The sequence below is a fragment of the Diceros bicornis genome, chromosome 3 (genome assembly GCF_020826845.1).
Source record: "Diceros bicornis minor isolate mBicDic1 chromosome 3, mDicBic1.mat.cur, whole genome shotgun sequence".
Lineage (NCBI taxonomy): Eukaryota > Metazoa > Chordata > Mammalia > Perissodactyla > Rhinocerotidae > Diceros > Diceros bicornis.
This window is the reverse complement of record NC_080742.1, coordinates 9820190-9843694: the sequence shown is the minus strand read 5'-3', so window position 1 is coordinate 9843694 and position 23505 is coordinate 9820190. Positions and strand designations below refer to the sequence as shown.

Sequence of the window (23505 nt, the reverse complement as noted above, 5' to 3'; positions counted from 1 at the left end):
TCTGTCTTCTCCTCTTCACCTAATCTTGTGTTCGTGGGTAGAGAAAAGAAGAGGCTACCCTTAAATGCTTTGGCCGCAAACCCAGACGGCTCTCCTCTCCGTGGAGCCTGCCTGTACGCTAAGGGACTGAATAGGACTGCTCACAGAAGTGCCCCTCCAGGTGTCTGCTGTGGAAGATTAATTCCAAGGGATGTTATCACAGTAGGAAACTTCAACGATCGTATGTGTTTGAGAATCAGGATAAGGGTTTTTTTTTCTTCAAATATATAATTTTATTTTGAAACTATCTCACACTTACAGAAAAATTGCAATTACAGTACAAAGAGCTGTTTTTTCCCTAAACCACTTGAGAGTGACTTGCCAACCTGATATCCCCACCCCCCCCAAATACTTTAGTGTGCGTTTCCAACAAACAAGGACATTGTCTTGCATAACTGCAACACGACCATAAAAATCAGGAAATTAACACGGATTCAATTTCTACCACCTGAAATTCAGATCTCATTCAAGTTTTGCTAGTTGTTCTTTTTATATTCTTTATGGCAAAAGGACCCAGTTTGTATTCACACATTGTGTTTAGGTGTTGTGTCTCTATCTGGAACAGTTCCTCAGTCTTTCTTGCACTTTGATACTTTTGAAGATTACCAGCCAGTTATTTGGTAGAATGTTCCTCGATTTGGATGTCTGAGGTTTCCTCATAATTAGATTCCAGTTATCGACCAATGGTAGGAACATCACAGAGGTAATCCTCTTACTGCATCCCGATATTTACTTTGATCACTTGATTAACTGATGTCTGCAAGGTTTCTGCAGTGGGAAGTGACACTTTTTTAACTTTGTAATTAGGAAGTATTTTGTAGGGAGATATTTTAAAACCATGTACATATCCCATTCTTCATTAAACTTTCAATTTATTCATTTGTTTATGTCAGCATGGACTCAGGGATTCTCATTGTATTGCATTTACTCTCATTGTTCATTTTGATGTCCAAATTGTCCCAGCTTTGGCCAGTTGGAACCTCTTTGACATGTCTCTCTTATTCTCTGAGCACTTCCCTGCTTTCTGGCACACAAGATATTCCAAGATCATCTGTACTTTCCCCGCCAGAGTCTTGGGATAAGCCATTTCTCGAGAAGCTCTGGTTACCCTTACTGGAGTATAATATTTGGAGGCCAAGATCTCTGCTCTGGTTGCACTCATGGCTGTTGGGTGGCATTGCTCCCAGACCTCTCAGTGGACAAAGCAAGGGGATATAGGTTTGAACACACACACACACACACACACACACACACACACACAAGTCACTCATTCACTCACACATATATACACACATTTACATCTATATTTATTTCTAAGCTTCCAATTCTAACCCATAAAGCTATTTACCAATAGTTCCGATTCTAATCCACCACCACATGGTTCATTTTAGTTTTCTCCTGTTCGTTTTTGTAACTCCTTTTTCGGACAGTTAACTGGCTCCCACTATTCAATTGTAGTAGGTAACCAGTCTTGCCCCCTCCCTACATAGATGCCCTCCTCACCTCGCTTTGGCTCTGCACCCCAAGCCAGGCCATGCACACGCCTGTCTTGCTCGGCCCTACCTAATGGCTGTAGACTAAATTGTTTAGTGAGAGAAAGGGAAGGTTAGGTTACATTTTTTCAGATGCTTGTTTTGGACTTCTCAGAGTAACATCATTTCTCAGGATAAATCCTCAGAATGTGTCTGTGCTGCTGGGGGAGGTAAATTAGTATGAAATGTTCAGCAAATTTATTTGATCATGAACCCTGTTTGGCGTGGATTGGGCTTTCATTTCAAGAAATCATGACTATCAGAATTTCAGGAGAATGCCTCCTTTGCCTTTACTCCCTCCTCTTGATCTCTGATGGCTGAAGCCAGCATTTGCTTTTATTTGCTCAGGAAGTCTAACTGCTTGTGGCCTTTTGATCCTCGAAAAATAAACCACGCTGATTTGCAGTACTGAGTTTTTCTTCAAGAAAGAGATTTTTTTGGAAGTACATAAAGTTTGCTTTAAGAGTCTTAATTCGGTGGGTCTGTTGACCCTGGACTTCAGAGGGTTGATGCTGGAATGTGGAGGGAGAAGCGAGAAGTGAGGAAAATTAAGTGCCAAGGAAGAGGAGCCCAAGGGAGTAGAGGGACTGGTGGGGCATGAGACTCACTTATAAATAGAAGCTGGAGGTGGTCGTCATACTGTTCTGAAAACATCTTTCCTTCTCTCCAATAACCTTGAGCTGTTTCTCTCTGATTCTGACCTCGAAGGGGGTGGTCAGGGGCAAAGTGCCCAAAGATCTGAAAATATTCTACCAATTAGTGGTTTGTTTTTCCTGGAATAAATGTGATAGTCTTATATTCCCCAATTCCAGTAAAAATCTTCTATTTTTCCCCTTTATAATTTCTTTTATTTTACCCATCTTTAAAGAAAAAATCCTCCCCTTATCCTACTAGCTGAAACCCCATGCTCCCCTTCTGTTTAAAGAAAATCTCATAGAAACCCCAATTTCTGTCCTCCCATGCTCTCTGGAACCCCTTGCAATCAAGCTTTTACCACCACAGCTCTACCGAAACTGCCGTGGCCAAGAGCGATGAGCTCCACGTTGCTAATCGGGCGATCTTTGATGGGTCCTCATTTTATTCTTGGTCATTTCCTCCATCTTGATATACTTTCTTCACGTGGCTTTCAGGACACCGCACTCTTCTGGTTTCCCCCTTCTACTTAATCTCCTCTCCTTCTCAGGCTCCTGTGCTCTTCCTCCTCTTCTCTTGGACCATTAATGGTGGGATGTTCCAAGGCTCAGGCTTTCCATCCCTTTACTCTTTTGTCTGTACCTGTCTCTTGGTGATCTCTTCTAGGTCATGGCTTCAATGCCATCTCTATACCAGGACTCCCACATGTGTGTCTCCAGACTAGAGCTCTCCCCTGACCTCTACACGAGTATGTCCCGATGCTTAGTCGAGTTCTTCATGTGGACCTCTAATAGTCATTTCAAACTCAGTTTGTCCAAAGCTAATGCCAACCCTGCAAACAAACAAACAAACAAAAGTTCTTCTGCCTGCAGTTTTCTTTATCTCTCAGCTAATAGCAAATCCGGTTGCTCAGGATTAACCCTTGCAGTCATCCTTGATTTCTTTTTCTCCCGCTTGCCACAAGTAATCCATCAGCAAACCCTATTGACTCTAATTTCTATATAGATCCAGAATCTGACCCCCCTTTACCATCCTGGTCCGAACCTTCATCATTCTTGCTTGGAGTTTTTGCAGTAGCCTCCCATCAGGTGCCCCTACTTCTGCCCTTGCCCTCTTTGGTCTATTCTCAACATAGTAGCCTGAGTGATTCTGCTAAAAAATGTTGTATATGTCACTTCTCTGCTCTAAACCCTCCAATACCTTTCAGAGTAAATGTCCTTACAAGGGCCTGGGCACCCTATGAGATCTGCTCCTCCATCCCTCCACATCCTGTCTCTGACCTCCTCATTCCATCATCCGTCCATTACCATATCACCAGCTCACTCATTCCAGCCCACGGCCTCAGCATGCCTACTCCTTTGGCATTTGTATTGTTGTTTCTTCTGCCTAGAAGGCCTTTTCCCTAAAAAGCTGTATGGCTCACTCCCAAGTTAGACTGTCTCTCTTCTCCACATTCTCACGCATCCTGCCTCACTGCCTTATATGTTCAAGATACTTACCACTAACATACTATTTCATATTTGTTAAGTCTGTTCTCTCATCTCCCAGCCTCCCCTCTCCCAAAGTAAGGCTCTGTAAGGTCAGGGATTTTTGTCTGGTTGTTGCTGTATCTCCAGCACCATAGAACAGGGACTGACTAAATTTTTTTGAATAAGTGAATGAGTAATAATGATAACATATATTCATTGTAGAAGGATATCTAAAATACTGATATGCAAAGAGAAAGAAGTAAAATTACCAAAACTGTCCAACCGATATGACTACTGTTAACATCTTTTGAATATCCTGGGAGATTTTTAGTTGCACAATATACAAACTATAGCACATACTGGTTCATAATGGGCTTTTTTCACTTAACAATACATTGTGCAAGCTTATCCATACTGACAAGTCTATTTCTATCATCTTTGAACTCCTGGCTTCTCCTCATTCACGTCTCAGCTCATCACCTCCTCAGAGGGGCCTTCTGTGACCATCCAGCGAACCCCTCCACACAAGCCACTCTCCATCACATCTTGTTCTGTTTTCCATCGGACACTATCACTGTGTGACCTTGTCTTGTCAGTTCATTTGTCTGGTGTTTATCATCTGTCTTTCTTCTCTCGAGTGAGAGGAGAATGTTATCAGTCTGGTTTACCACCAGTCTCCAGCACCTGGAAGTGCTTGGCGCAATATAAGTCTCAGTAAATGTGTGTTGAGCAAATAAAGCCATTTTTATGGCTTTTGGATTGCTAGCATTATACATGCTCAAGGTGGAAATCTAGATAACACAGAAGAGCAAAGTAGAGTAAAGATTGTTCATAATTCTGCTATTCAGGATTAATAACCCTGATATACGTGCTTCTGGATTTTTTTCTATTCCTCTATATACAATTTTAAAATTAAAATGGAAACATGCTATGCAATTTTTTTATTTAACAAAATACTTCTTATGCCACTAAGTAAGCTTTAACAGAATCATTTTTAATGACTGTGTGTTATTCTAGCTAATGGATAGAACATAGTTTCTTTAAGCAGTCCCTATTATGGTACAGTTATGTTTCTTTACCCTCTATTTTTCACTAGCATAAACAACTGTGTGTATAACTTTGTATTTGAGTACAATTATGTGTACCACTTTTTAATATATTTTGGATAAATTCCTAAATAAAAAAATGATAGAAAAGGGATTTGCACATTTGAAAGTTTTTAACAACTTTGCCCTTCAGGAAGCTTGTTCCAACTAATATTTTGACGGACAGAATATGAGTGTCCATGTTTCCCACACTCACACCTATGAGGAGACTAATTATTTTTAGGGATTTCTAATATGATAAACAAGAAACGCAAGGGCAAAATGACATACCTGCAGTGATGTCACCCCACCCCCTTGTGATTCTCACTCTAATGTGAATGTCTCAATATTTCACAGTTAAGTCTCCTAGAGGCTGCTGGTTTAACAAAGATACTTTATCATGTTCAGTAAATATTATTCTGACCTATTTTATAAAGAATTTATTCTAATTAAGATGGATATTAAACTTTGCCAACCTGGTGATTTGTACTAATAGATAGCCTAACATTAAACCATCTTTGCTTTCCTGAAATAAATTCTAATTTATTATATATTATTCTTTTAATAATCTGCTTGATTTGATTTGCTAATATTTTAAGATTTGTTTTTAATCCGTAGCCACAATTTAGCTTGATCCGTAACTTTTATTTTTGTGCTTTCTATATTTTAATGTCCGGTTTTTCATAGCTTTATAAAAGAATTGGGAAGCTTTCTGTATTTCTCTATGCTCTATGGCCTTGAGGTTGAAAAAAACTAATTCATGAAACCATTTGGACCCAACTCATTTTGAAGAAGTAACTCTGTGATCTCTTTTTAAGTTCAAAGTTCAAAGATGTGAGATTACTCTCAGTAGAGGCCATTGTAAGGATTTTTTCTCTGATTATTGATCCACTTAACTTTCTGCTTCATTCTGAGTTCATTTTGGTGATTTATATTTTCTTAGAAAATCTTCAATTTCATTGAGATTGAATTTATCATCATAGGTTTGTACATGATTTTGTCTTAACTCTTAAATAACTCCACCTTATCTATTGATACTCTTTTTTCCTTCCCAATATTCTATGTTTGTATTTTCTATGTTTTTTCTCGTAATTAGATTTTTAAATATAAATTCATAGATTTATGTAATGGTTTTATGGTTTATCATTCATTTATATTTTACATCATATATCTCCTTTGTTAATAATAATTTTTGACATCAAATTTCACTGGCTACCCATATGTTGAAAAGTTTTTAAGCAGGGTTGTAGTGAGCCTCTCTAGGAGGGCATACCACAACCTCCAGAAATGGATTCCCAGGTTCCTTTCATCCATGAGCCACTCCCCAGCTATTCTCTCTTCAAACACTGTCTTCAATGTCTCTTTTGCTCCTCAATCTCAATTTCCCCCAGTATGGGCATTGGAAGTTCCCCCAGAACCAATGATTTCCTTCAGAAGCAGTGCCTCTTAGAATCAAGAGGCTGTCCAAAGAATCAGACCCCCAGCAGGGTGCCTATGTTGCCCTCAGACCCTCCACAGAGAGGAGAAACTCTTGGGACAGCTGGCCCCCCAAACAGAAGAAGGCAGCTGCCCCTGCACAAAAAGGCTACTTTTATTGTGGCTAAAGTTAGATCTAGTGGGAAAGTTCCAGAGTATGAGCTCTGCCAATGAGTGAGAGCCATCAGCCTACCCTTCAAGAGGCACCAAAGCAACTCCCCAAGCTCTTCCAGTGTCTTGGTCCGTTCAGGCTGCTATAACAAATACCACAGACTGGGTAGCTTGTAAACAACAGAAATTTATTTCTCACAGTTCTGGAAGCTGGAAGTCCAAGATCAGAGTGCCAGCATGGTTGGGTGAGGGCCGTCTTCCAGGTCGTAGACTTCTTGTTGTATCCTCACATGGTGGAAGGGGCCAGCTAGCTCTCTCGGGTCTCTTTTTATAAGGGAACTAATCCCATTCATGAAGGCTCCATCCTCATGACCTCCCAAAGTCCTCACTCCTAATGCTGTCACCTTGGGCATTAGGTTACAACATATGAATTTTGGAGGAGACACAAACATTCAGATCATAGAACCCAGATAATCCACTGCTCTAGAGCATCTCAGAAGTTGCCAGGGGAGATGATGGCAGATGGAAAGATGGCAGGACCAAAAGGAACATTAGTTCCTTGATCTGATGTAGCATTGTTGGCTACGGGTGAGATATAACTTATGAGAAATATATGTGGCATTATGAACTACCAGGCTGGTTGGTGTGGCATCTGGGAGCAGCCTTGATGAATGTAAGGCCCTCTGAGGTTGCTTGAAAATACTTGTAGAAAAGACTGTGGTGAGCCAGACCATCTGGATTGACTCCAAAGCTTCCACAATATTCCTCCCTAGTCCCTTACTGAGACGCCTCTTACATCCTCTGGAATCGTAAGGCCTACTGCCCAGAGTGTCTGGCCAAGAAACTGATGATCCAGGATGTCCAGGTTAAAAAAGGCAGACCTTCCTCTGAGGAAGATGCCTGGGCCGCCATGGAACTATCTGAGCTTGTTGAAGTCAAGTGAAAGCAGCACTTGCTTCAGAATCCCCAGGACAACTCTTAGCAGGGGGCCCTGGTGGAAGTGGGGAGGTAGAGGCAGCAAATGTAGAGAAAGCATGAGAGGATTGATGTTCTCATTTCAGGAGAAACAGGGCAGTGGACCAGTGGAGAATTCTACCATCTCACACCCTTGAGTGCAAAGGACGGTGGGAGGAGAATCTATCCCAGATTTAATATCCATTGTAATACCATGTCAGGTGCTGTGTTCTGGTGTGGTTTATGTGTTTCCTCTGGATGTGGGAGTCCTTCATCTCCAAATTGAGCCCTCTACCTGTCCCCCTTCTCACACACTCTGTATTTTGGACAGTGATTCTCCTCCTGGTCCAGCTCCAGGTAGTCTGTTTACCTTTGGGACCCCAGAGGAGCCATCTTCCTGATATCTCAGTTCTCCTTAAGGAGTTAGAGAATGAAGCTTGGGAATCCAGCTTTTTGATGCCAGAACACAGTTTCTTTTGTAAAGGACAAGTATTTATTTAGGTCCCACTTAGTATTTAAAGTGTTTAAAGAATTTAAAGTGTTTGGTTGGCTTCTAGTCTTTCCTTCTTTCACCATGCTGAGTTAAGCCTCCAAAAGGTCAACTTCTTCACTTGTTAAAACACAGAGGAATTTTTATAGTGTGTGTTTGTACAAATTCGAAGTAGCTTTGCCACAAGGTCTTCTATTAAAAAAGAAACAAATTATTTTACTTTTTTATTAGTCACTGCAATTTCTTTTATACTAATATTCTTATTTACCTGAATCCTTTATTTTTATTCATATTTCAGTCAGCAAGAGAAAGTATTCAATTAATTTTCTTCGGAGATGGTGCTGCAGTGTTATACATTCATTCATCTCAAACATTTTTAATGTCTGAGAACATCTACTTATTGCTGTTTTACATAATGATAATCTTTGGGTGTATACATTTCATTGTATAATAATAGTATTTTACTTAAAATCTTTATGGTATTTAGAGCTCTAGAAGTCTGATCCCAAACTAATTTTGATTTAGTTTTAATAATTTTTTTCTGCCCAAGTTTTTGTAGGTTGTTTCCATTATCCTTGAACTTGCCCAAGTTTTTGTAGGTTGTTTCCATTATCCTTGAACTTTACTAAGGTCTCCGGTTATGTCCAGCTTTAAGGAAATTTCATCTACTATTTCTGGAGGTTTGATACTTTGTCTTTTCTCTTTGTTCCTTATAGAATCTCTTTCTACCTACATGTATTGGTTTTCTTACATCTGTCTCCCAAATTTCTTATCTTTTCATTAGCCTTTTCAACACTTTACAGTGTTCTGGAATAATACCTGAGTCCTGGAATAATACCTTTTAATTCATTGCTTCTGTTTTTTGTTTGTTTGTTCGTTTGTTTCCCATAGCCAATCTGCTTTACACAGCCTCCACTGCATTTTTTATTTTGATTATCATGTTTTTCATTGGAAGGCTATCTTTGTGGTCACACATTATTCCTTTTTTATTAAATGCAGTATCATCCAAAATCCCAGTGAAAGTGAAAAATAAGATGGATATATATATATGTACACTTTTTTTTTTTTGCTGAGGAAGATTTGTTCTGAGCTAAAATCTGTTGCCAATCTTCCTCTTTTTGTCTGTGAGCCATTGCCACAGCATGGCCACCGACAGACGAGTGGTGTAGGTCCATGCCCAGGAACCGAACCCAGGCCGCCAAAGCGGAGCGTGCTGAACTTAACCACTAGGCCACAGGAGCAGGCTCTTTAGTTTTATTAACTCTTTTCTGGAATGGTATATGTGTTTATATTTCAACATGGTGGGAACTGATATATTTCCACTGAAAAGCATAGTGCTGACTGTATGAACCTGACTATGCTTGTACACTCCCCACCTCCTTAATACCCCGTGATATGTAGTTCTAGAAATCACTGTGTACCATGGCAACATGGCATCTCAATACTAATGAGCCTGTTTCTTTTAGTGGTGTGGAAAAAAGTCAGCCTGAACTATTGTCTACTGAGAAACTTTTTATTATCTTCCATCAGATGAAAGAATTTATGCTTACACATCACCAATATTCATCCAGATACATTTTTGGAAAAAAAAATCTCTTCATTTTCTTGAGCACCCTTTCTTCTTTTGAGCTAGAATCGAAGTAGTGGAGGCCCATCACCTTACAGCTTCTTAAATTGCACACATAATTATTTTTTGATTTTATTTTTCCTGGGGCTGCATTCTCAAGTAATTTAATTTTCTTTTTGTTGTAAGTAGTTGGCATTAGCCTACACAATGAGTTTATGTCTAACACAACAATTCTGAAATAGTGTTTTTCTTTTATGTCTCATAATTTCTGTAGGGTGTAACTCAATCTTGGTGTATGCCAGAATGGCAAGTGGCCGCAGCTTAGTTCCTCCTGCTAAGAGTCAGAGAGCCAGCATGTATTACTAATCTATTATATTGCATATTAAACAAATCCAAAGTTTGTCCGATTTCTTCCATAAAAGCCAAAGTCCTTTTGTAATCCCAATATAATATTTGTCACTCCCTTTTTTGTAATTTAATATTACAGAATATTAATACAGAACTGCCAAGCAGTTCTACGTGGATGGGAAGAGTCACTCCTTCCCCCTGTGGAGGGAGGGAGGGAGCATGGTGGCTGTGAATTAGAATGAGTTTGGTGGAAGATCAGACCTTGAGTCCAATCCTATCACCATTGTTTACTACTAACTCATGCTCTGAGCTTCATATTTTCTCGTCTGTTTAAAAAAAGAAAAAAAAAGCTAATAACATGTCAGCTAGCTGAATTTGCCAGTGTGTAACCTCTGCCTTAGACTGTTTTCTTTTTTTTTTTTTTTTTTTTCCTCACTACCCTGATTCAGGACAGAAAAACGATTGCCTTTTGGTTATAAAGGCCGTAGCTATTCAGGTTCATCTATGCCCAGGCCAGGCTCTGATATTTTGGGTTCTAGGATTAGCCAAATCCTTGGGCCCTGCTCATTCTGGAAGGGAAGGCTCTCAGAGAGTTGTTATAAAGAATCCAATAGATGATGCCTGTAAAGTAGTGGTTTTTACTTATTTCATTTAGGGTGCTTTCCGCTGCAGGTGTCAGAAAAATCTGACTAACAGAGGTTTAAACTATAATGATGCTTGTTGTTTACCTCAGAATTCTGGTGATACATGTTCCTAGGTCTGACTCAACAGTATCATCAAGGCACCAGGTTCTTCTCCATTCATGTGCCCTGCCATTCTTAGAATGTTGGCTCATAGTTGCAAGATGGCAGGCCGACTTGTTGCCTCATGGCTTCAAGATGGCTGCCTCCACTCCAAGCATTATATCCTTACCCGACTATGTTCAAAGATAGAAAATGAAGGAAGTGGAATGGGATAGGGACTCTCCTCTTCTGTTTTTAGAGAAGAGAAATTTCCAGAGAATTCCCTCTCCCCATAGACTTCTCGTTAGATCTCCAAGGCCAGAACCAATTATACTCCTAGCTCCAAAGAAGACTAAGGAAATAAGTATATAAGTATACTTTCTCAGCCTCTATACTGAGAGACAGGCAAGGGAGAAAGGGTGAGAATGCCTGCCAGGTCTTCCACAAAGGGACCCACATAGCACTAAGAATGTTCTCTCCCTCATTTCTCCACCTCACTTGGATGAATTAATCCGTCTTTGTTACATAGTAGATCAAGTCTTATGTGTACAAGTTAAACGAGTAGTTTCTTTGTTAAACATTTACTGATGATAGTAAACACAACTATGATCAGACTTTCCTACAAAGCTATAATTACTTGCACTTACATAACAATTTTATATCTATTATCTCAAATCATCTTCATAATAATGCTGTGAGCTTCAAAATTTTGGTCTCTCTTTACGTTTGAGAAATACGGAGATTAAAATTATGATCATACAGCTCACCCATGGTAGACTGGGAAGCTTGATTCTTTGATCTAAGCTTTTTTAAAATGTCATTCACATTATCTGTAAACCTTACCCTGAAATAGGAAAACTAGACAGAAAGATTTTGTCCTGTCTTAGCATAGTTGGGTAAACTTTTATTTATTTATTTTTCCTTTTCTAATGGAAAGAAATTAATGGAGCTCTACATCTGGTTAAAAATTCCAGCGTTCGTTTTTGGAAAACAGTCGTATCTCATAAAATATAAAATGGGAATTCAACAATCTCAGTCTATAAATTTTTCATAGGGCTATAAACACAGATACAAAAGGATTTATCTCCAATTTATATTCAGCATTGTTAATATTAACGAATTGTGGAAATAGTCTGTGTGGTCATGAGTAGGGGACTACTGAAGCAAAACATGGTACATATATACAAGAGAAATATGCACCTGTTAAAATTATGGTAAAGCAATCTCATTTAGGAAAATTGATAAAACCTTTGATTTAAAATTCCCAAATAGCAAAGCGAATCTAACAGCACACTAAAATAAGGAATACATTATGATCAAGTGAGGCCTATTCCAGGAATGCAAGGATGATTCAATTTTAGGGAATCCATAAACATCTATGAAAATAATCATGTGATCATCTCCTTAGTCTCCAGAAAGCCAGTTGATAAAATTCAATAAACATTTCTGATACAAAGCTTTTGATAGGAATAGATGGATGCTTCCTTAATATACTAAAATCTGTATAGTTCTTAATTTACCTAATATTGAAACCATAGCCTCTTTCCCACTAAACCCAAGAAGGAGGCAAGGATGTCCATTATCTTCATTTTATTTAATATAGTATTGGATTTATTGGCCAATATAATCAGAGAGATAAATAATTAGAGGCATAAGAATGAGAAAAGAAAATATAAAAACTATCTTTGCCAATGATATGGATGCAGTATATCTGGAAAACACAGAAGACCTAAAAAATAAAACTAATTTAAACAATAAGAGAATTCAGTAAGGTAGCTGTATATAAAATTAACATGAAAAATCAATAGCCTTAATATATACAAACGATAGTCTGCTAAAAAGAACAATGGAAGAGAAGGTTCCATTTAGAACAGCAGCAGCAACAACGAAAGGTAAACCACTTAGGAATAAATTTAAAAGAAATATGCAAAATCTGTATAGGAAAAATTTCAAACACTCCTGAATGTATAAATTGAACTCAGTCCCCCCCAAAATGCCAAAAAGTTTGGGGTTTTATTGGAGCTAAATAAATTGATTCTAAATTTCATATGGAAAAATTAAAAAGCTGAAATATCTAGGAAAACCTTGGAAAAGAAGAAGGACACAATGAGAGGACTAGTAAATTCTACTAGATTATGAAATATACTAAGTCTCTGTAATTAGAGACACAGGTGCAGGTGCATGAATAGATAGACAAACAATAGAATAAAGTAAAGTCTGAAGTAGACCCACATACAGCTGGAATTGGTATATGATAAGGGTGGTGTCCTAAATCACTGGGGAAAGGATGGACTTTTTAATCAATGGTGATAGAATAATTGGGAAAAGATAAAATTGCATCTGTAGCTCACACCAGACGTAAGAATAAACTCAGAATAGGTTAAAGATCTAAACGTTAGCAAAATAAAAGTATACAGGGATAATAGAAAACATGAGTGAATTCCTTTATAATCTGGGAGCAAGGAAAGTTTTTCTAAATATGACAAAATCCAGAAGTGGTAAAAGGAATTTGACTAAACAAAAAGTAAAATCCTTTGTACTGTAGGAAAAAATTTAAATAAAGTCAACAAACTTGGCAGAGAAAAAATATCTGCAACTTACACACAAAAAGCTAATTAATGAGTTATAGAAAATTGAGAAGAAAAACCCAAAAACCTGATTTGCAGAGAAATGAACAGTAATTTCACAGAAGAAGAAAGTCAGATGGTCCTTAAACATGTGAAAAGATGCTCAACTGACTATACTGAGTGAAGGCAGATTAAAACTGCACTGCTGAGGGAGGCTTCCGGGCACCGTATCTTGATCTGGGTGGGGCTCCCCAGTTGTTCACTTTGTCAAATTTCTCAAGCTCTACACTTTAGATTTATGAAGTCTATTGTTTGTATGTTATACTCCCCCCCAACCCCAAAAAGTTCTTAAAAAAAAACCTGACAGACAACATTTCTTACTTATCAGATTGGCACAAATCCACGTTTGACAACATGCTCTGTTGGCAAGTCTATAAAGAAAACAGGCACTCTCGTATATTGCTGATGGGTGTGCAAAGTGTACAACCCTATGGAAAGAAATCTGGTAATATTTAACAAAATACCTTTTGACCTGGTAGTTTCACATCTAGTAATTTACCCTAAATATATAGTTGCAAATCAGCACAAGGTTATTCAATATCATAGGAAGGCAAACAACCCAATGTTCATCAGTGGGAGATTGACTAAATAAACGATGGTACTTACACACAATAAACTATTATACTGCCATAAAAAAGCATAAGGACAATCTCTAATAGAGACTGGAAAAAGCAAGGTGCAGAGCAGTGTATATGGTACGCTACCTTTTCTGTAAAGAAGAGAGGGAAATAAGAATGCATACGTGTATTTGCTTATTTTTTGTCAAAAGACATGAAGGAAAATAACATGGAAGCCAATGAAAAGCGCTGTCCATAGGGAGCACGAGGAATGGGGGAGGGGACGGATAGGAGTGGGAATTCCTAGAATATGCCTTTTTATATCGTTTTGGGTTTTGAAATATGAAAATTTTTACATATTTAAATAATAGAATTAAATCAAAGAGGAAACATGTAAAGTCCTGGAATTGAGAACAAAACGAAACAAATGAACCAAACGATATATCAATCTGGAAACATGACCACACAGAAAAGAGGCTAATTCCAAGTGAATTTTTAACGTAGTACCGCCTCCAAATCCCAGTGAGATCTACTCTAAGGACAGAAAGAGCTGCAACGAAATCTTAAACTTCACTCAGCAGTTCTATCTTTTTATAATAGTGTTGAAATTATTGCTATTTCAAAATTATTGTAGCATAAAGCAAATAAGTGAATTTGCTAATGTTTTTAGGAAGCATTTTTATTTTAAGAGAAATGAGATGCAAATATAAAAACAAAAACAATAGGGGAAAACCTATAATGTTAAATTTAAACTACAAAAAAAAAATTCTTTTTTTTTTTTGAATGTAGGAAACTCTGACCACTGACAGGGCCTCAAAGCAGTGACATCCCAATGACAATGAGCACATCTACTGCCCTGATGTCAGTTTCTAAGTTGTCTCCCACGACGTTCCAGGGTTCCTTAGAGAAATGGCTGATTTCAGATTTGGTGCAAGGAAAGTCCAAGGGGAGTACTGAAAGCCAGGAAGCACTCAGAGACCAACGAGGTTATGTCAAAAGTCACAGAGACCAGTTGGAAGGAGCTCTCACCGATGGAAGTTGGAACAATTTGAGCATCACCAGGAATAATGACTTGAATTGTTTGTCATACATTGAATAAATAAAAACCTGAGAGTGCAGAGTGATGATGGATAGATAGATAGATGTCATTTGCTAGTCCATTGGTACTATTATGCCAATCTCCAGTGGAATCATTGATTCAGGAGCTGCTTTTACCTAAAACCATTAGGTGACAGTTATTAGGTAACAGGATATTCCCAGCATCCGCCTGATGGGGAAGAGGAGGGGACAGCAGGAAAGGAACACTGTCAACTTCACTGCTTTCCTGAGGCTAGTTCTGCCCATACACAGAAGTAAAATTTAATTTATAGACTTGAAACAATCATTACAAAATGTTAACATTTGCTAATTCTGGGTGGTCTGAACACAGGTGTTTGTTATGATGTTCTCTGTACTTTTCCGTTTTCAAAATATTTAATTTTTACAAAATAGAGCATAATCTGATATTGAGGTTATGTTGACAGTGCCTTAAGTAAAACAGAAAGTATTAATTTAATGGGAAAAAAATAGAACTGTATAATTCATTTTTTTAAAATTCCACACGGAGGGGCCAGCCCAGTGGTGTAGTGGGCTGTTCGTGCGCTCTGCTTCGGTGATCTGGGGTTCACAGGTTCGGATCCCAGGCATGGACCTACGCACTGCTTATCAAGCCATGCTGTGGCAGGTGTCCCACATATAAAAAGTAGAGGAAGATGGGCATGGATGTTAGCCCAGGGCCAATCTTCCTCAACAAAAAGAGTAGGATTGGCAACAGATGTTAGCTCAGGGCTAATCTTCCCTACCAAAGAAAAAGAAAAAAAGTCCCATGTGGATATAAACTCCAGTACTGCTCCATGTGAAGTTTTGGAAAAGAAAATTTTCATGATGCTGTAGTGGCTTGTATGTTTAGTGGCTTGTGTATTCATAGTTAAGATGTAAGGTTCTCCATCGCAAAGAGGATACAGGGCCTGGAGCCTGATAGAGCCAGAAGGTCAAAACACAGAGATCAGCCAGGGTTGAAATAAGTCACCTGCCTGGGATGCTGTGTGGGTAGTAACCGGAGACCCGGAGGACCGACTGACTTCAACAGACACTGGATCCCGGGAGGCGAGATCAAAGCCTGGCTCTGATGTGGAGGAAGTTGTGAGAATAGGAGTCAGAAACCGCACCCCTGGGGTGCAGTCAAGCAAGGCGAGGTGCTACATGGGCGTGCAGGACAAGGCGGTCGGGCCAGCCCAGGGTCAGTAACAGCCTGCAAACTTCTCCTTGCTGGCCAGACACCAAGCAAAGCACGGTTCCCGGGAGGCCCCGCAGGGCCTCAGCTGTGAGCCAGGTCAGGTTCTCCAGGCCCAGCCGAGGGGTCAGCGTGCCGAGCTCTCCCCCACGACCTCATGTGGAGGAGGTGCCCAGCGCCCCATTTTGCCTCTCACCTCATGAGACAAAGGATTTTTGTTGCTTTTGACAAAATTCGCAGGCTACATTGACAATTTCTATTGTTTCCTGAAAAGCCGTTTTCCTAAAAATTAGTCTCTGCCATCCTCATGTTTTCCAAAACATTGAAAACCTACAGAAATTTTATTTCTTTTGAAAATAAGTTTCTGGTTTTTGTAAAACTGATTCATGTTCAATGTAAAAAAATTCAAACAACACAGAAAAGGAGATAAAAATTGCCCAGAAACTCTAACTTACAGAAATAACTCTGTGCGTGTGTCAATTAATATATTGATTTTTTAATTTAAATTTTTAGTTTTAATTGTAGTAAAATACAGAAAATTTACCATCTTACCATGTTTAAGTGTACAGTTCAATAGTGCTAAGTACTTTCACATTGTTGTGCAACCAATCTCCAGAACTCTTTATTTTATTTTATTTTTTTGTGAGGAAGATCAGCCCTGAGCTAACATCCATGCTAATCCTCCTCTTTTTGCTGAGGAAGACCGGCTCTGAGCTAACATCTATTGCCAATCCTCCTCCTTTTTTCCCCAAAGCCCCAGTAGATAGCTGTATGTCATAGTTGCACATCCTTCTAGTTGCTGTATGTGGGACGCGGCCTCAGCATGGCCGGAGAAGCGGTGCGTCGGTGCGCGCCAGGCATCCGAACCCGGGCCACTGGTGGCGGAGCGCACGCACTTAACCGCTAAGCCACGGGGCCGGCCCCCAGAACTCTTTCCATCTTGCAAAACTGAAACTCTTATCTATACCCATTAAAGAACAACTCCCCATTCCCCCTACCCTAGCCCCTGACAATCACCCTTCTACTTTCTGTCGCTATGAATTGATGACTCTAGGCGTCTCATATAAGTGGAATCAAATAGTAGTTATCCTTTTGTGACTGGCTTATTTCACTTAGCATAACGTCCTCAAGGGTCATCCATATTGTAGCATGTGTCAGAATTTCCTTCCTTTTTAAGGCTAAATAATATTCCAATGAACGTATATATTACATTTTGTTTCTCCATTCATCTTCAGATGGACACTAGGTTGTTTCCACCTTTTGGCTACTGTGAATAATGCTGCTATGAATAGGTGTGCAAATATCATATTGACTTTTCAATACATGTACTATACACATTTTATAAAAATGAGTGAATATTATTTATTTGTTTTCTAACCCACCTTTTAAATTTGACAATTTGTCCTTGATATCTTTCCAAGTCAAATACAGATCTATGAATCACTTTTTCCTAGTTTATTATGAAATATTTTAAATATGCAGAAGAGTTGAAGGATTAGTACAATGGTGACCTTTATATCTACCACCTAGATTCAACAACTGTTACATTTTGTCATATTTTCCTTATCTATTTTCTAAATATTTCTTGAAAACAAGGACTTTCTGCCTCCTGGCCATGACTTTCACACTTAAGAAATTAAAATTCATTCTCTAATACTAGCTAATATCTAGTCCATATTCGATTGTCCCCCAAAATGTATTTTAAAGCTGGTTTCTTAAATCATAATCCAATGAAAGTTCAATCATTATAGTTGGTTGTTATGTGTCTTCTCTTTTGAAAATCTGGAACACTACTCCTATCTTTTTTATTTTTAACAAGGCATTGACTTTGAGAAGTTTCCAGGTTTGGAGATCTTCCACATTCTAGATTTCTTTGACAGTTTCCTTATGGTGTCATTTAACTTGTTTCTCTAGCTTCTGTCACTCCTACAAACTAGACATGAGATCTGAAGGTTTGAGTAGGTGTGGGTTAAAGATTTTTGGAAAGAACGTGTCATTGGTCAGGCTGTGTACTTCATGTTGCATCACATCAGAAGACAGGTGATGTCCCCCCACTATTAATGCCAATAACTGTGACCACCAAAGGTGGCCCTTGGTTCTCTAGCCAGCCCTGTGCCTCTCCTAGAACAGCTGTGTTGGCAGCTGTTACTTGGGGCTCTAGACAGAACAGTGGAGTCCTCAACTATATTAGAAATGAGTGCTGGTTATGAGTCATACAAAAAGTTCCAAGCACCAAAAGGAAAGTTTATTAGAACAAAGGAAACTTATCATAACTCTGCAGGGGGATATCCAGGCACTGGGCCTCAGAAAAGAAATGCATCCAGGAAATGAACAGAACAGCTGTTGGAATCCCAGCTTGCTAGGGTTTCTCTCTGCTTCATTCTTTACTCTTACTCAGTTCTCTTGCTGGGAAATAGCCCCCCACGGGTTCTGTGTCTACGTATGAGATGTCCAGCCACATGAAGAGACTGGCCAGCGGAACTTCTGTCGCAATTCCACATGCCCGAAGTAGGGAATCTGATTGTCTCGCCCTGGATCAGATGCCCACCTCTGGTCCAGTAAGCTCTGCTGAGGGTGGCCGGGTCATGTGCTCAAACATGGTTGCCAGGCTCCCACTTCTGTCATCCTGTGGATTCGGGTACTGAAGACTCAAGAAGGAAACCCCTCTCTCCTGCACATGGCTGCCTTTCTTCCTGGGGACAATCATTGCAATTTGAGAAGCACACAGCTGGAGTTTCAGCAAATGCTAGGAATGACACTCTAAGCTAGACACCTAGGACTTGGGAAAGCACAAGAGGATGGTGCTGCTGGTGAGGAGAAGAAGAATGACGACAACCATGCCCGAGGGTGTACAGTACAGGTGTTTTGTGGGGGACTTGCTGTCATTAAAAGGATTATGGGACAGCATTTGTGTCTGGACAAAGATTCCCGTATTTACGGATGCACAGTGGTCTGAAGCTCGTGCTAATGTTTCTGTCTTCCTTCCACGACTGTTTAAACTGACGTGCCAGGGATCTAAGTGGGCGTGAGAAAATGGTGACGAGCCAGCCCCAGACTCCTCCACAGGGCTTATGGTGTGATGTGAGCCCTGCATGTAGAGTGTAAGAGGGTGACTCCATTTTGGAGCAATATGGCATAACATGAGAACTTCCTTTCCTTTCTACATGCACTCTCACTTCTAAAGGTCTGTGCTAGGGTTTTACCCATGTAAGCCATTTCAGATATTTTCTGGAATAAGCAGAATAGATATATCTGAAAATATAAAACAGGCCGTGTATATATTTTTATACCAGCTCGCAGAAAATGGAAACATCATACTAATAGTGGTACTACTGTGACTATGTAGACAGGGATCATTTATAATAATTTTTCCTGAAGGAAATAATTTGTAAGCTCAGACTTGGGATGGAGAACAGGCGTCCTCCATGGGGCTGAGGAGTGGAGTGAGTCTCACATTCCACAGATAATTTGTTAGTTATCTTTGTTTGCTCATGAAAAGCCACTTTTCTAAGCTCCTCCACTCTCAGGTGCTGCAAATTTCGCTTTTTCAGGTCAGTGCTGCAACCTCAGTCTGCTCGACCAGCAGCAATGGACAGCGTTTTGGAGTGACAATCAAATGCATAGAAACTCAGGGGACTTCACCCAACACCAAGATTGCCTAGCTCTAGGAAAGACACAGGACTGGCGACAACACAGCGTGCAGGGTGATGGCGGGGTGGTCTGTGGACTCCAGGCACACACTGGGAATACCTCCGGCTCCCTCCACACATCGGGTGTGCACGTGGGCACGAGGTGAGGCTGAGAGCATGCGGACAAACTGCACGGGAAGCCATTCACTCTGGGGTCCCCTCAGCTTTTGTCCTTGCTCGCCTCAGCCTCCTTCCAGTATGTGAGGGGCGCCCGTTCTCAGTGCAGCCGCACCTCCCCAAAGCCCTTTCCTCAGGACCCACAGTGAGACAACGGGGCAGAGGTGCCTAGTCCATCCTCAGCAGGGTCTTGTCGTCCTACATTCAGTAGGACACCCCCATAATTCCTTGACTTAGTGCCGCAGGGAGAACTCAACCAAGCCAAGGGCCAAATCCTCCCGGGTCCTGTGTCTAACAGATGGGTCACCACCCAGCTGATACCGAGGGCCATGGCTGCCTCAGGTTTTTATCCTAAGCACCGAGTCTGGCATATGACAGGTACTTGATAGATAATTATCCAGTGCATATTCAGTTTTGACATCTGAATTTTAATTATTTCATATTCAGGTTGTTGATGTGTCTAGTGTTTAGGAGTAAGTAAATGATTGCTTAACAAGCAAAATGATTTTTTTCTATTTTAAGAGTGATTTATATCAAAGGTCTCTGGCCTTTATGCAGTTAAAAGTCATGATGGCTATAATTTAAAGTCCTGAACTATTCTCTTCTCATCTCTCTTTCAGGTTATTTGAATATATTTTGCTCTATAAGGATGGAGTGATGTTTCAGATTGAACAAGCCACCAAGCAGTGCTCCAAGATCATCCTGACGGAGCCCTGGGATCCTCTAGATATTCCTCAGAACTCCACCTTTGAGGACCAGTACTCCATAGGGGGGCCCCAGGAGCAGATCACCGTCCAGGAGTGGTCCGACAGAAAGTCAGCTAGATCATGTAAGGGTGCAAGAAAGTATTCGAGTGATGCATCTCAGGAAGCACAATGGGAAAAAATGTTCAAGTCCATTAAGGAAGGTAGTTGTTAGGGAAATTTATCAGCTTAATCGAAATGTTTAACCCCTTCAAAATCTCCACGTGTACTCTGCTGGTTGTGTAGTGCCAGGATTAAGCATCATATTTGAAACACCTCAGCCTCCGGCTCCACCTGTAACTCTCCGCCACTGTGGCTGTTACGGGCCTAGCCTTGGCTCCCACGTTTGATGATACCCCGGGGTCAGTGGCATAGAAGGTGTTTGTCTAAGGCACACGTTAGAATCAGGTGCCTCCTTTTCCTTCCCCCCCATCACTTCCCAAAGTCTCAGTGACCAGATCTACTCCCATTGTTGTGTCTGCTTTTATACGATGTGAAGCTCTTCTCTGCTGTGTTGCCAATATGCCTACCCCAAAACTGTTTCAAAAACACAGGCCGTTATGCTGTGGAAAATGATATTGCCCTTCCCCCACCCAAATTAAGCATAAAATTACCGTATGACCCAGCAATTCCACTTCTGGGCATATACCCCAGAGAATTGAAAGTAAGGGCTCAAGCAGATATCTGTACATCTGTGTACATAGCAGCATTGTTCATAATAGTCAGAAGGCGGGAACAACCCAAGTGTCCATCAGCAGATAAACAGGTAAACAAAGTGTGCCATATACGTACAATGGAATATTAGTCAGCCTTAAAAAGGAAGGAAATTTTGATGTATATTACAACATGGATGAACCTTGAGGACATTATACTAAGTGAAATAAGCCAATCACTAAAGGACAAATACTGTATGATTCCACTTATAAGAGGCAGTTAGAGTCATCAAATTCATAGAGACAGAAAGTACAAGGGTGTTTGCCAGGGGCTGAGGGAGGGAGGAATGGGTAGTTAGTGTTTAATGGGCACAGAGTTTCAATTGGGGAAGATGGAAAAGTTCTGGAGAGGGATAGTGGTGATGCTTTCATAACAATGTGAATGTTCTTAATGCCACTGAACTGTACTTAAGAATGGTTAAAATAGTAAATTTTATGTATGTTTTACCACCGTAAAAAAAAATACGGGCATTTTGCCAGTCATCTATATTAAAAAGTCCACTTCCCTTCCTTTTGTAGATGAAACCTGGATTGGAATTTATACAGTCAAGGATTGTTATCCCGTCCAGGAAACCTTCACCAAAAATTACAGTGTGATATTGTCCACGCGGTTTTTCGACGTACAGCTGGGCATTAAAGATCCCTCGGTGTTTACCCCCCCGAGCACGTGCCAGACAGCCCAGCTGGAGAGGATGAACGAGGACTGCTCCTGGTAAGCCTGTGAACGCAGAGGTGACAGCAACGGACACCAGATGCCAGTGGTCTCAGCGCAAAAGGGATTTGGGACTTGAGGAGATGCGAATCTTCATTGGAGATAAATATCATAATTTTAGGAGAATAAACATTGATGTGGGTTTTTTTGTATATGTGATTTTGACTACTTAAGTTATGTTTACAGAAGGGAATAGAATGGAATAGGTGGTAATATGAACTGAGGAGATGGCTAACGTGGGGCTTCAGACGTTTGTGTAGCCTATTTGGGTGCGAGCTTTCTTCGTGCGCAGTGGCACACACGGGAGTTGGGGTCAGAGGAGCAGTTCGCCTTGGCAGGGACGAGTATTTTATTACTGATGTTCCTGCCCCCACCCCATGCTCCCTTGGCTGCTGACAAAGTGATCCCTTAAAATCCCTTCCTGACTTAAGAGCTGTATGGCATGACCCGGGTGGGAGGAAATGAAAAACTATAATACAAAGTAAAATTCCTCTAAAAAGACATGTTAAACAAGAGGGTTTGGAAAATGTTAATGTCTCTACCCGGGTAAGCACGAGCCATATATGCTTCCTTTTTTCTATGCAAGAATATTGATCTATGTGCTGAATCATCACATACATGTCATAGAGCTAGAGACAGGGAGTATTCTAAAAATAGCACTGAACTGGGAGTCAGGAGACTTTGTCTCTGAAATGCAGGACTAGAATTCTCTTGTACTGGAACTCCTTTGATTAACTAAATGCACTGGGCTTTCCCTCGCCTCGGCCTTCCTCGGCCCTGTGTCACAACCTCCCTGTCTATCCGACTCCCATCCCTCCTCCCCAGGCCAGCTCACGCATGGCCTTCAGAGAGCTGCTTCCAAGCCTGGACGGGGCGCACCTTGCAGCTTGAGCATGCTGTTCACACAGTGCCTCCTAGGCTGTGTGTCAACTGCCTGTACTCACTGGCCTGGCTGTGAGCGCCTTGAGTACGGGTCTGTGTTCCGCTTACCTTCATGCGCCCAGCACCAAGTAAGTGCCCGGCACGTGGTCAGTGCCCCGCACATTGGTAGAGTAGAGAACGCTAGTCTCTCTGGTCCTTACTTCCTCATCTGTTAAATGCGATTGGGTTTGCTGATCTCCAGGGAGACTCGCAGTAATAAAATTTATTATTCTGGATTCTTCTACTCTTGTGTGGCATCTGGCTGTCTCTCTATATCTATGTATCTATCTATCTATCCATCTATCGTCTATTACCAGGAGAAATGTGTGACACTTATCTTACACTGAAAACAATCTGTATTACTCACAGTTTATATTATTTCAATAAACTGATTTAATTGCATTTCAGAGTTTTCTTTGATATATTTGCTTTTGTAATGAATATGGATTATCTTGGCTATAAGGGAGTTAAAGCTCTTATCTAAAGTGCTTCACCTGGTCTAAACCAAATTCATTATCCTCTCTCAAGAGCTTGCTCTTCCTCTGAAAGTCCAGTTGCCAGGGTCGGAAGCCTCGGAGATCTTTTTGACCTATTTTTATCCTTCAGTCCTCACAGACAATCAGTGTCCTGAGTCCATGAGAATAGTTCTTAAAGCTGCTGCCTCTTATCCATCCCCTTAGCCACCACCCAGGTCCAGCCTCTTAACATTGTTGGCCTTCACAACATCT

The 23505-nt window shown here is 40.5% G+C and overlaps 1 protein-coding gene across 1 annotated transcript in view; it reads left to right on the top strand.

The window, feature by feature from the left end:
- EPDR1 (ependymin related 1) overlaps nucleotides 1-23179 on the top strand; it is a 28626-nt gene extending 5447 nt beyond the window's left edge. The window contains exons 2-3 of the mRNA XM_058523065.1: nucleotides 20309-20517; nucleotides 21664-23179. Coding sequence (XP_058379048.1) covers nucleotides 20309-20517; nucleotides 21664-21860 — 406 coding nt within the window. The 3' untranslated portion in view covers nucleotides 21861-23179. The remainder of the gene's footprint in view (nucleotides 1-20308; nucleotides 20518-21663) is intronic.
- The last annotated feature ends 326 nt before the right edge of the window (nucleotides 23180-23505 follow it).